This window comes from Lagopus muta, chromosome 5, assembly GCF_023343835.1.
Source record: "Lagopus muta isolate bLagMut1 chromosome 5, bLagMut1 primary, whole genome shotgun sequence".
NCBI classification, from domain to species: Eukaryota; Metazoa; Chordata; class Aves; order Galliformes; family Phasianidae; genus Lagopus; species Lagopus muta.
Genome location: NC_064437.1, coordinates 8,553,000 through 8,565,076, shown reverse-complemented (window position 1 = coordinate 8,565,076; position 12,077 = coordinate 8,553,000). Strand labels below are relative to the sequence as shown.

At 55.1% G+C, this 12,077-nt stretch overlaps 2 protein-coding genes across 4 annotated transcripts in view; one reads left to right on the top strand and one right to left on the bottom strand.

Annotated features, from left to right (window-relative positions):
- Window positions 1–3,815, bottom strand: part of PIK3R3 (phosphoinositide-3-kinase regulatory subunit 3) — a 58,129-nt gene extending 54,314 nt beyond the window's left edge. Inside the window, exons 1-2 of one of the 3 annotated variants that reach the window (XM_048946869.1) lie at window positions 3,703–3,815; window positions 2,582–3,115 (exon numbers count right to left, since the gene is read on the bottom strand). In XM_048946869.1, coding sequence (XP_048802826.1) covers window positions 2,582–2,903 — 322 coding nt within the window. In that variant the 5' untranslated portion in view covers window positions 2,904–3,115; window positions 3,703–3,815. Of the gene's footprint in view, window positions 1–2,581; window positions 3,119–3,702 lie in introns of all 3 variants that reach the window. The other 2 variants (XM_048946868.1, XM_048946871.1) reach the window with 2 other exon arrangements.
- Window positions 3,816–5,899: 2,084 nt separating this feature from the next.
- Window positions 5,900–9,805, top strand: TSPAN1 (tetraspanin 1). Its single transcript, XM_048945426.1, has 8 exons — window positions 5,900–6,001; window positions 6,155–6,219; window positions 6,814–7,020; window positions 7,284–7,358; window positions 7,974–8,072; window positions 8,384–8,524; window positions 8,890–8,973; window positions 9,188–9,805. Exons 2-8 carry the CDS (start codon window positions 6,163–6,165, stop codon window positions 9,239–9,241), a joined length of 717 nt encoding a protein of 238 aa, XP_048801383.1. The 5' UTR covers window positions 5,900–6,001; window positions 6,155–6,162; the 3' UTR covers window positions 9,242–9,805.
- Window positions 9,806–12,077: the final 2,272 nt, after the last annotated feature.

Below are 12,077 nucleotides of genomic sequence, written 5' to 3'. Positions count from 1 at the left end.
CTTTTTTCTTCCCTTCCCTTCTTCCTTCTCTCCTTTCTTCTGTCATTTCTTTCTTCCTTCCACCTTTTTTTTTTCCCTTCCTTCCATCCAAATTTATTTTCCCTGTTGGTTGCCCCAGTAATCCTTTAATGAGAATTTAAATGCCTTTTTGTACTCACTACAGACATTTTGGAGATATCTGAGACTGCTTTAAACATTAAGGCTTTGTTCCTCAATCAGTATTCAAGAAATGGAGTCCTTAGGTAATACAAGAACCATAACCCCATCTGTACATGTGTTGACACAGTGTTTCACAGTACCACCTCCCAGAGAGAAGGTGAGTCCGTAACAACTACCTTCATAGTCCATTTTACTTCCTTTTCTGTTTTTAGTAATCTCTCACTTCCAACCAGTGATGTAATTAATATTTCTCAAGAGGACACATCAGTCTGTTTGTGGATGCTCCATCCATCTATCCACCACCCATCCGTTCATCCATCTCTCTCCCCTCCAGGCTCCTTGGTTTGGGATCAGTCCTTCTGATGAACCTGTGCAGGTTATGCACCTGAGGTTGCCAGAGAGAGTGCCTCGAAGGGATATCAGTGATGGCACAGAGGGTGCTGCTGTCACCCCTGGCTTGGCCATGCCTTCTGAGATCACCATAGCACCGCTGGGGAATATACAACATCTGGAGAAGCTGATGTCTCAAAAGCTCTTCTGCCTGCTTTGTGCAGCCAGCTGATCTGTTTTAGTGGAATTGTATTAAAAAATAATGGTTAATTAAATAAAGGTGCTGTGCTTTCCACAAAAGCTGAGTTCAGTGTGACCAGCTTGCTCCCTATGTTTGTTCCCTCTTCCATTCAGAAGACTGAGAGGTCCTGGAGGTGATGCTCATGGGAGGTGATGTTCATGGGACAACCAGTCAGGGACACAATAGCCTCCAAGCTCCTAGGAAGACCCCATGCAGCAAACAGCACTTGGCTCCATACCAAAGCCATTTTTAGGAAGTTATTTAATTTTTAAAAGACCATTCCTTCCTGTGGTTCCAGCCCTGGCTCTGGGGCATGTCTTGGAAATGCATTTCTTTCCTTGTGGGCTGAGCCCTTCCTCTGGCTGGAGAAAACCCAGGTCACCCTGTTTGGGGTCCCAGGGGCCCCAGCTGGCCCTGCAGCTCAGCAGATGCTGTTCTTTTCCAAAAAAAACCTCCAAAGTTTGGAAGTTTTCATTATAGGGAAAATCCCATCAGCTAGAGGATTTTAATTCAAACCAACTTTTAGTTCAAAACCACTCATCATCCAGCAGAGAGATGTCTCCTGTCGCAGTGTCCCTGTGCCAGCTGACAGTGCTCACATCCCCATGCAGTGGCACTGGCCGAGGGGACAGGGACAGAGCATGCCCATAGGTGGCAGCACCCCTGCCCCAAACCTTGCTGGTAGCAGGTCAAAATCATCTTGGTTTTACCTATTTTGTTCATTTTATTTGATTTTCCACTTGCCCAAGCCTTGATACATGCAGTGTGGGAGAGGGTCTGTGGGGAGGTTGAGGACATGCTGGGGCCTGGGGGGTCAGTGGGAGACCCCCACTTCACATGTGAAGCAATGATTTTTTGGGGTAGAAGCTGCTGTTTTGGATTCCCTGATGTACAGCCAAGCCCCTGCTTGCTGTTTCCCTGTGGGCTGGCAGCTCTCATTACCCAGAGGCTGGTGATGGATGGCCACGGACACACGGTCTGCATGACCGGGGTTGATCCCAAGATATCTGCCCTTCGGCACTGAGTTTGATAGGGCTCTGCCCTCTGAATAGCTCGGGGAAGAAGGCTGCTGGTGTGCCTCTGGGCTTAGCTGGGCAGAGGACACAGTATTCACCCATCCAGGATGGCTGCACACAGCTGCTCGCTCCTTCTTACCAGTGCCGCAGGAGCAGCAGGACTGTGGCTGCCTTGGTGCATTCAGGGCATGAACTGGGTGCATTCATGGGCAAACACTGTGTCACCCACATTTTGGCAAGGGAAGACGGAGGTAGCTCCCAGCCTCCCTGCTTGCAGGGAGCTGCAGGAGCTGCATGGCAAAGTCCATGGGCAGCAGGGTGGCAGCTGGCATCAGGGGATGTCGTCACCGGCAGCACTGCTGTGAGGGGGAGGGATGGGGACAGCCAGGAGATGCTCTGTGCCCAGATCTCAGGCTGGATCCCACACAACTGGGAACAGCTGCAAAGCAGAGCCTGGAAACCTGCAGTAGATGCTATCCCTGCTCCCATCTCTCTGCTTCAGACAGCTCCCAGAGCAGAAAAGCAGCTCCCAGCATCTTATTGGGGTCCATCTGGGCCCTTCTAGCGGGCACAGCCCCAGACCCATGTTCTGCTCAATCCAAGGACTGAGCGGTCCCAATGCTGCTGTCTGGAACCATATTTTGGAGGGGACTCCTCACCAGCAAGTGCCCATTCTGCTCCTCCAGCCCTGCACAGCAGCGATTTCTCCTCTGTCACATCTCACAGGAAAAGAGGATCATAGTGTGCAGGAGTTGGAACTAGACGATCTTTGAGATCCCTTCTAAGCCAAGCCATTCTACGATTCACCCTAGGATTCCCCCATCCCCACACTCACCCCAGGGCTGGCCGGCGGGCACAGGGGTCCCGGCGGGCGGCGGGGGCAATGGCCGTGTCTTGGCCTTGGTGGTGCTGATGCACACGGGGCCCAGGTACTCCACGTAGGTGCCGGGGAAGTGTCCGCGCTCCTTGGTGCGCTCGTTGAGGCCGTGCAGCCAGCCCTTGGGGCTGCGCTCGTCCCCGTCCTTGTAGTTGGGGGCAGAGAGTAGTGCAGCCCTGCTGACAGTCAGCACGTCCCCAGGGCTCAGCGCCAGGTCCTCCTCCCGGTCCTTCTGGTATTCATAGAGCGCACGGTACTGCAGCCCCTCTGAGGAGGCCATGGAGGGGATGCAGCAGGGAATGGCAGCGAGGAAGAAGAGATTGTTGCCTTGGAGAGGGTACCCTGACTCCTCCAGTCCCCAAATTCCACACTGATGCTCAGTGAGGTTGGCTCAGGGATCACTGTGGTGTGAGCAAACACCGCAGACCCACGCGCTGTCCCCTTCTCAGCCAGGTCTCCTTCCACCCTTCATCCTCCTGGTGCTGGGCTGCTCTGCTGGGGAAAAATGCAGCTCATCGGTGCCCCCAGCCCATGCCGTGCCCCCACCCAGCACTGGGCAAAACCATAGCCGGGCCAGCACTGCTGCTGTCGCGCACCGAGAAAGTACGGCAAGTCCGGAAAGTAGGGCAAGAGATCAAGCAACGTGCTTTTAAAATAGACACACGGGCTGAGCAGCCGCCCTGCAGCCCCGGAACAGCACACGGGGTTGTGCAAAAATACAGGATTTTAGTGATTTCTTTTGTTGTTGTCGTTGTTGTTAATTTTATTTTATTTTTTTTCCTTAATGGCTTTTAAATATCTCTGACATATAACGGCAGGGAAAGGACCCCTTCTGCCTCTAGGATTGAAGTTAATTTGTTTGTTCATATATTTATGGACTAATTTTTATTTATTTATTTATTTATAAATATCCCTCGGGCAGATAACAGCAGGGAAATCCCCCCCCCCCCCCCCCCCCCTTATTTCCCTACGGGGAGATGGATGCAGGCGGCTGCTGAGCTCTCTGCCCGTCCATCCATCCATCCATCCGTCCACCCATCCGCCCGCTGCCCCCCCCCCCCCCCCCCCCCCCGCCTTACCGGGCTCTGAGGCTGCCCCGGCCCCGGGGGGTGGAAGCGGGGAGCGGGGAGCAGGAGCGGAGCCGGCCCGGCCCCGGCGAGCAGCGCCGGGCGGTGATGTCAGCGTCCCCTCCTCCCGCCCGCCGGCACCGCAGCGCGGGGGGGGGGGGGCGGCCTGCCTGTGAAGGGGGGGGGGGGCATGCCGCCTGCCTGCCTGGTGAAGGGAGGAGGTGATCGTGGGGATGGGGTGAGCCGGAGGGTCCCGTCGGGATTGGCTGGAGCTGATGGCAGCTCTAATATTGGAGCAAGGGGAGCAATGTGGTGTTGGGGGAATAGGGGTGATGGGCTGCAGGTCTCATGCCTCAGCATCCAACCCATGCTCTGGGTACCCATCCCTTGGGAACCCATCCCTTAGACACCATCCCTTGGGCAATTATCCTTCAAGCACCCATAATTGGACACCCACTGTTGGGCATCTAAGCCTTGGACACTGATGCCATTGGTACCTGCTCCTTGAACGCTCATCCCTTGGGTACCCACGCTGTGGCACCCACCCCTTGGGCACCCGTCCTTCAGACATCCTCCCCATGGACATCCATCCCTTGGACATCCATCTTTTGGGCAACTCCTTCGAGCACCCAACATTGGTCACCCATGGTTGGATATTCATCCCTTGGACACCTATTCCTTGGACACCCACCCTTTGGGAACCCACTCCTTTGGACACCCACCCCTTTGGACATGCATTCCCGTGGCACTCATCCTTTGGACTCCACCCTTTGGACCCCATCCTTTGGGCAGTCATCTCTCAGCCATGCAGGGGCCATGGGGAGCTGCCATAGAGAACCACAGCCCAGGGATGCTCCGCTTCCTCTCTCTCATTTACCCAGAAATGTTTCCCAGTCCAGGGTAAGGGTCAGGCACCCCATGAAACAACACAAGGCAGCACTCCTGCATGCAGAGAGGCTCCTTAAAAATGTACGAGGCAGTGATTAAGATTTAATAGGGCAGAACTTAATGGAGGGGGCTGGAACAGCAAAGCTCCTGGCTCAGTCATGCAGGGCTGTGCCCACCAGCAGCCTGTACCCAGGGTACTGCAGCTACATGCAACGAAAGCACCAGATCTCAGCTCTGTGTGCCTGGGAACCTCAGCAGAGCTGTTTCATTCGGGTATGGCTGAGATATCCAAATATTTGGCTGCCAGGAGGACACATCCCATCTATTTCTGCACTTTCTTCCCTGGAGCTATACCTACAGGACAGGAATTAGTGCAGCCAAAGGGCAGCCCTTGGTGTGAGCATCTCCAGGGGATGCCCTCAAGGCAACCACCTCAGCTCTCCCTGTTCCCCACTTCACTTTGGGAAACCCTGGTGTGATCCCAGACATGGCTGTAGCTAAATGGAGCATAAATGCATGGCTTCTAATGTGGTGGGGTGAGTGAGGCTGCAAACATGGAGCTGAGTGTTCCCAGCTGGAGAAATTGAGAAATAGGGTTTGATTGCCACTGTACACCAGCTGGTGCCACTCCTGATCCCTGTCCTCCCAGCACCCCAGGTACTGGGACAGATGGGCAGATGTTCCCAGCCGCAAACTGATGCTCACTGAGCTGGGGCCACCCCAAAATCCCACCATGCCCAGGCTGCATGCCCTGCTCTCCATGTCCCCACATGGGGTTTGTTACCCTGTGCTTCCCAGGGAGGGAAACTGAGGCACAGCTCAGTCAGTGTCCCCATGGACATTAATCAAAGCAAGCCTCGCTGGTTGGGATGGACACGGGAATGCCACCGGGCTTGTCCTACTGTGGGCAGGCCAGGAGAGCCAGAAAATCCAGCCCTGGTTCCTAATAGGACAGTGGGGAGCACGCATCTCCAGGTGCGTGGGCAGGTGGGGGTGGGAAGCAGCCACAGCAGCACGTCCTGGGATTTTCCCCGGGGCTGTGAATGGAACTCCTTCATTGCAAATATTTATGAAATTGCCACAATTATTTGTGTGCCAGCAACATTCTGCTCCCCGAGCAGCACTTAGCGATGGCTCCAACTCCCCCCCAACCCAACCCAGCTCCCAGAGGAGGTGGTGATGGACGCAGGCAGCAGGCGGGCAGGGTGGCTCGGGCAGCAGAGGGCAGCAAGGCACCGAGCACCTCGTCGAGGGCCCTCGTGGCTTTGCCAGCCCCAGGGGGTGGCCCTATGGTGGTGGGGGGAGCTCTATCGGAGGAGGCGGGCGCTGCTCGGGCGTCCCCCGCTTAAAGGGCGGCGGGGCGGCGTGGGGGTGGCAGAGTCGTAGCGTTGGGTTGGGATTGCTGGGGCTGTTCACTGCTCAGGTAGGAGGGGGAGGGCGTTGTGGGGGGGGGAAGCTGCTCTGAGGATGGGCTCTGGGAGGGGGCTCGGTGGGGTTCTCTGTGCCCTAAACCCCAAGGAGGGAGGTTGGTGCTGGGTGTGGGATCCCGCTGGTAACGTCCATCTGCTCTCTCCAGGTGCAAACATGGGGTGCTTCACGTTCATCAAGGTCATGATGATCCTCTTCAACCTGATCATATTTGTAAGTGCTCTGGTGGTTGTCCCTTTCCAGAGTGACCTGGGCCCATGCAGCTGGGATGGGGATACTGTGTGACTGGATGATTGTAGTTGTCTTTTCCAGCCTTAATGATTCCATGTGTGCCCTAATATTGTGGGGTCTCCTGCTCCCATGGTCTGTCTAAAGCTCGGTGAGGGAAAGCAGAGGACAGTGCAGGGCTTTGGGGACAGTGTTTGTTGCATCAGCCAACCTGAGTTTGAGTCTGTCTGTGTGCTAAGCTCTGGTGGGGTGCCCAGGAGCCACAGTGTTGTTGGGTCCCACCTGCTGGGCTCTATGTAGGGCAGCAGTGATTGCGGCTCAGGTGATGGAGGGCTCTGTGGGTCTGGTGAGGAGGATGAGCCTGGTGGGGGGAGATGGGATGGGATGGAAGCAGCCCCTGTGAGGAATGTGAGTTAAAATGGGAGCTGCTGAGATGTGCAAAACACACCTGGCTGATGCAAATCAACTGCTTGAAGTCCCCCAAAATAACATCATGGAGCAACAAGGCTGTTCCTCTCATCAAGAACCCCCCCCCCAACTCCTCAACCTCAGAAGCTGACACCTCTCTCTTCTCCCCAGCTCGGTGGTGGGACCCTCCTGGGCATTGGTATCTGGGTCACAGTGGATGGCAAGTCCTTCTTGGATATATTTGGGTCGCTTTCATCTAGCGTCATGCAGGTTGTGAATGTGAGCTACTTCCTCATCGTCATTGGGTGCATCTTGGTGGTGATCGGCTTCCTTGGGTGCTGCAGTGCCCAGAAGGAGAGCAAATGTCTTCTGATGACGGTAAGGATCTGTCAGTGCTTAGTTATGCTTTACCAATCCTTGTTGGATGGGGGTTGCTGGTGTGGGAGGTCTGGGAGATAGACTTCTCCACGGTAATGCCCTCCTGGGGTGTTCCCATATCATGGAGAGTTGGGTGAGCCTTGCAAAGACAATGCTGAGCTCGAACTCTGCCCTGGAAAGGGTGGTATTGGTCACTGGGAAATGGGTGGGTTTCTGGGAGGGGCACCTGTTGTTCTGACCTCCTTCCCCTTGCTGTATCCTAGTTTTTCTCAGTGGTGCTGATCATCTTCATTGCTGAAATTGCTGCTGCTGTGGTGGCTCTGGTCTACACAAGTGTTGTGAGTGGCATACCTAATTCTTGGGCTGGGCTGCTTTGGGAAAACAAGAGGGACGTCAGCCACCTGCCTATGTGGACAGGTGGGGATGGCCTGGCCATGTGGAGGGGCCGTCCAAGGAGCAGGGAGTGGGGGTTCCCATTGCCCTAAAGAAACAGGGGCTATCGTATAAGTTTTACCCATTTCTTTCTTTCAAACACCTCAGTCTAACATCAGCCAAGGCTGGATATCTCATGGTAGGAGTCACACAGGAGAAGTCCCTAATGCTTCGTGCTAAGCAAACCAACCCCTTATTATGCACTGGAAAATCCACCTGGGGAGAAAAGTGACTACTGCCAACCCATGTGCTCTGCTTCATTAGACACAGGAGAAGTCAACCGCAGGGCAAACGTCATTCCTGGCTCCCTGGGTTGTGTGACTCACCGTGCGTGGCCTCGCTGCCAAAACGTGCGGTTAGGGAGGTTGTCCAGCTGCCGTCGGGCTGATGCGGTGTGATGTGCTCTGGGTCCGATTGGCCTCGTCCCTATGGGCTGAAACCAGTAGGGGCATGGGCGGCTCTTGGCTTCACGGAGCTCACTGGGATCTTCTCTGATGGTGTTTCTGTGCCTCTTCCTGCAGGCAGAGACGCTCCTGTCAGAATTGGTGACTCCTGTCCTGAAGGAGAAGTATGGGAAGGATGATGCTCTCACACAGATCTGGAACGTCACCATGACTGAGGTGCGCTGAGCCCAGGAGCCTGCACCCCTGGGTCGGGGCCGTGATGCTTCCAGCACAGGCCTGGTGGTGTCCCAGATGGGCTTATGGGGTAGAGATGGGGTTCTGCTCTGACCCTGCTTGGGGTCCAGAGGTCCCACGGCTGGGGCAAGAGCTGTTCCAGAATGTGGGGTGTTGCTCCTTGAACCCCCAGTGAGCTGGGGGTGATCTCCTCCACGGGGCAAAGAGGGCCTAGGAGGAGCATCTGGTGGGAGCATGAGCACAGAGACTTGTTGGAAACTCTCACCATCCCTCTCTCTCTTTCTCCCTTTTAGTTCCACTGCTGTGGCCTAAATAACTACACAGACTTTGAGAACTCCCCATGGTATTTAGAGAACAACAACAACTTCCCAAGTCCCTGCTGCAACTTTGCGTCGCTGTGCACCAGTGTAGATGCAGCACAAGCCAACGTCTCGGTATGAACACATGAGCAGCTCTGACCTTCCAGCAGCACCCAATTTGGGTGGGCATGGGGGGAGGAATCCATCCTTCACCTCCAGCCTGAGTCCTGTTGTTTTTGTGGTGGGTCCCTCGGGGATGTGGTGGCTTTGGCCTGTTCGCAGTGGAGATGAACGTGTTGCTCTCATTGCCTGGTTCTAAATCCCCCAATTTCCTCATCCCAGGGGGATGAGATGAATTGTCCTCTGGAACCTCCAGGCCATCTCCATGGTCATGAAGTTCTGGGCTTGGGAACCTGCTGTATCTCCCTGGGACAGTGGGTCTCTGTGGCTGGGGGATCGCAGCCACTTGCTCACGCTCACCACTTGGTTGCCTTCCTCAGGGTTGTTTTGATAAGATCCTAGAAGAAATCAGGACAAACGCAGACGTGGTGGGTGGTGTGGCTGCTGGCATTGCTGCCCTGGAGGTGAGTCCCCAGGCCTTGCCATACTGCTCCCTCTTTATTCCTTGGGGGCTGGTGCAGCCCCGTGGGCCACCATCTGCCCTAGGGTGGCTACTGAGCCTTCCTCCCTCTGCACACCTGCCTCTTCCTCCTCATGGGTGCTTCGACTGGGTGCTGTGGGCTTGTGTCCCCATGCTGGAGGCACAGCTGGGACTCTGACTCTCCTTTTTCCTTCCAGCTTGCAGCCATGGTGGTCTCTATGTACCTGTACTGCTACCTGGACAAGAAGTGACCCTGCGAGGCAGCAAGAATCCATACCCTCCCCTGCCCTGTGTTGGGGTGCTCCTGAGGGCCCCGCTGCTCCCCGGGCCTGATGCTGTCCCATGCACTGTGATTTATAGCTGTGGTTTGATCTACTGAGCTGGGATCTGTAGAGTTTATACATTGTACATTTTTGTACTGATACGCATCTGTACATAGAGATTTTTGTTGTTTTGGAGGGAGGAGCGCTGGATCTGATCTGCTGAGGCCAGCAGGAGGTAGGGCACAGGCTGAGCTCAGGGCTGTGAAACAGGCGCTGGCCTGGCCCTGCCCAACCCCTGTGGGCAGGTGGCCTTGGTGCTTCTGCCATGCTGGCACCTCCCTGTCCCCAGCCCTGTGCATGGGGCTGGTGCTTGCCCAGGGGCTGACACCTGCACGCTGCTGGCCCGAACCCTGCTCTGTGCTGCCCCTGCCCTGACATGAAGCGTAGCTCTGCTCCTGCACCCTGCTGTGATTTCAGCGTGAATTTGTGCTGTAAAGGAAAAGAAGAAATGATAATAAAAATCATCTTGGATATAAATCAATTTCTGCTGTGTTCAATAAACTCCTGTTCCTGCAGCTTCCTTCTACCTGTACCTGCTCTGCCTTCTCAGTGCTGAAACCCAACAGGGCTGTGTTTGCACAACAGTTATGGTTGGGAGCTGTGCAGCTCGCTTGCCCTCTGCCAGAGTCCTTCTGTGTTCTAAGCAGGACTGGAGCTGCAGGGGATTTTTCCTGGTGTCTGTGTAACCCAGTCCCCCCTGCAAACAGCCTTGGTACAACCCTGCTCCTGGGAGCTGAGCCCAGTGGGATGGGGGGGTGTCTGGCATTCCTGAAGCAGAAGCAGCCTGTCCTCTTGCAAATGCCCCCCTATTGGGATTTCAACCCGTTTTCAACTGCCATCCCATGAGGCTTTAATGCTGCATTCTGCCAGCCCTGTCCCCACAGCAGGGCCGGTTGTGGGACAGGTGCAGGACCTACTCCCACCCTGGGTGACTCAGCCTGGGGCTGTGCCCCATGGGAAGGGCTGCCATTCTTCCTCCTCTTTCTCAGCAATGGTACCGGTCCCAGTTTCACCACAACCCGTGACCTCAGGGCTGACGTCAGCACTTTTTATTCATAGTGTCCCATGCCGAGCAATGGAAGTGCTGGCACTGCCTCAACCCTTCCTGGAGGTGCAGGTGTTGCCCGTCCCCATGCTGGTGCAGGAGGTTTCTGCGGGCGATGCAGTTTCTGTGGCACTGTGTGATCCCCTCTGCCCGCAGGAACTTGAAAGACCAGTCTCTCCTTCCGGATGCGGATGGAGGCAAGGAGGAGACCAGTTCCTCCCTTCACTCTTCGGGGCTCAGCTCCTCCCACATCTGAGGGGCAGCCATGGAGCAGAAGGTGTGAACCTGCCACAGGGGTGAGTGTCCCTGGTGGAAGGAGGACTCCATCCCTATGGGTTGGAAGCCCTGGCCCTGTGTATGGTGTTTTCATAGAATCACTTTTTCATAGAATCACATAATCATTGAGGTTGGAAAAGACCATGTAGATCACACAGTCCAATTCCAACCCACCCTACTGCACCCACTGCAATTGTCCCTCAGTGTCACATCCCCACGGTTCTCAAACACTTCCAGGAATGGGAATTCCCCCACCTCCCTGGGCAGCTGTGCCAGTGCCCGGTAGTGCTGTGACATCAGCAGGTAAGGCCAAACACCTTGGGTGCATGTGACAACAGCAGACTCTTCCTTATTGTCCATGGTGATGTTCTTGGCCTTGCGTTCCAGACAGCTGATGGGATGTGCGTGCATCTGGGTGCGAGTGCTGCCAGTAGCATTGCCTTGCACAGGGCTGAACCATGGGGTACAGCAACCTCCAGTCTCATATCCACCAGCCACGTATCTTCCAGCCCCTCTGGCCACTTGGCTTTGCTCTGACCAGTGAGCTGGTGGTGGGGACATGAGCAGGGTTTGCTTTTTGCAAAGAAATCATAGAATCATTAAGATTGGAAAAGGCCTGTCAGATCGCCCAGGCCAGCCTCACCCCACCTCACCATGCCCACTGACCACATCCCTCAGCGTCACAGCTCCACCTGTGGTTCCTGAACACCAAGGATGATGACCCCACCACCTCTCTGGGCAGCTCGTGCATCACAATTCTTTCTGAATAGAATTTTTTTCCTAATATCCAACCCAAACCAGTTGTGTTTGCTGCTGCCTTCTCCCATCTGCTGCCACACCCCAAGCTCTCAAGCAATAGAGACCATCCTCTGATGCTCTCTTTGCCCCTGGTATCTGCTTTATGGGCTCAAATGGAAAATTCGACCCTACTTGAAAAGCAAGACAGAATCTATTGGGACAGGGGCAGAACTGCTTTCACACCTGGGAGCCCCAGAGTGGGGCTGGTGCACCTGGTGAGATAGGTGCCACACACCAGCCAAAAACCCTGGATGCGTTTGCTACCAACATCATGTGCATTGGGGCATGGTGCCAGGCAGGGCTTGGCTCTGGAGGAAACGAGCTTACCGCTTCTTTTTAGTTACCTTTGGTGGGGGCCAGTGACAATTGTCAGGAGGAGGAAGAATTGCAGCTGTTACACATTGTGCCCATAAAGGATGCAAATGAAAAACAAAGCAAACTCATCCATACTGCCTGTCCCAGAAGTGCCAGCTGTGAAGACATCCCCTCCTAATGTTCCCATTGGAGAGCAGAGGACACCCTCGAAGGGCATGGGAGAAGTGAGGTATTGCCACCTTCACCTGCTCCTTCTTCCTCCTTCTCACCCCACGATAACCCCCTGGGGCTGCTGCAGGTGTGGGTGCTTCCAGGCAGCTCCATGCCCAG

Bases quoted from the DNA above. Each gene is read 5' to 3' on its own strand.
- TSPAN1 (XM_048945426.1), top strand. From the start codon at position 6,163: ATGGGGTGCTTCACGTTCATCAAGGTCATGATGATCCTCTTCAACCTG. The intron at 7,021-7,283 runs GTAAGGATCTGT...GCTGTATCCTAG, and splicing joins GCAAATGTCTTCTGATGACG to TTTTTCTCAGTGGTGCTGAT. The intron at 8,974-9,187 runs GTGAGTCCCCAG...TTTTCCTTCCAG, and splicing joins CTGGCATTGCTGCCCTGGAG to CTTGCAGCCATGGTGGTCTC.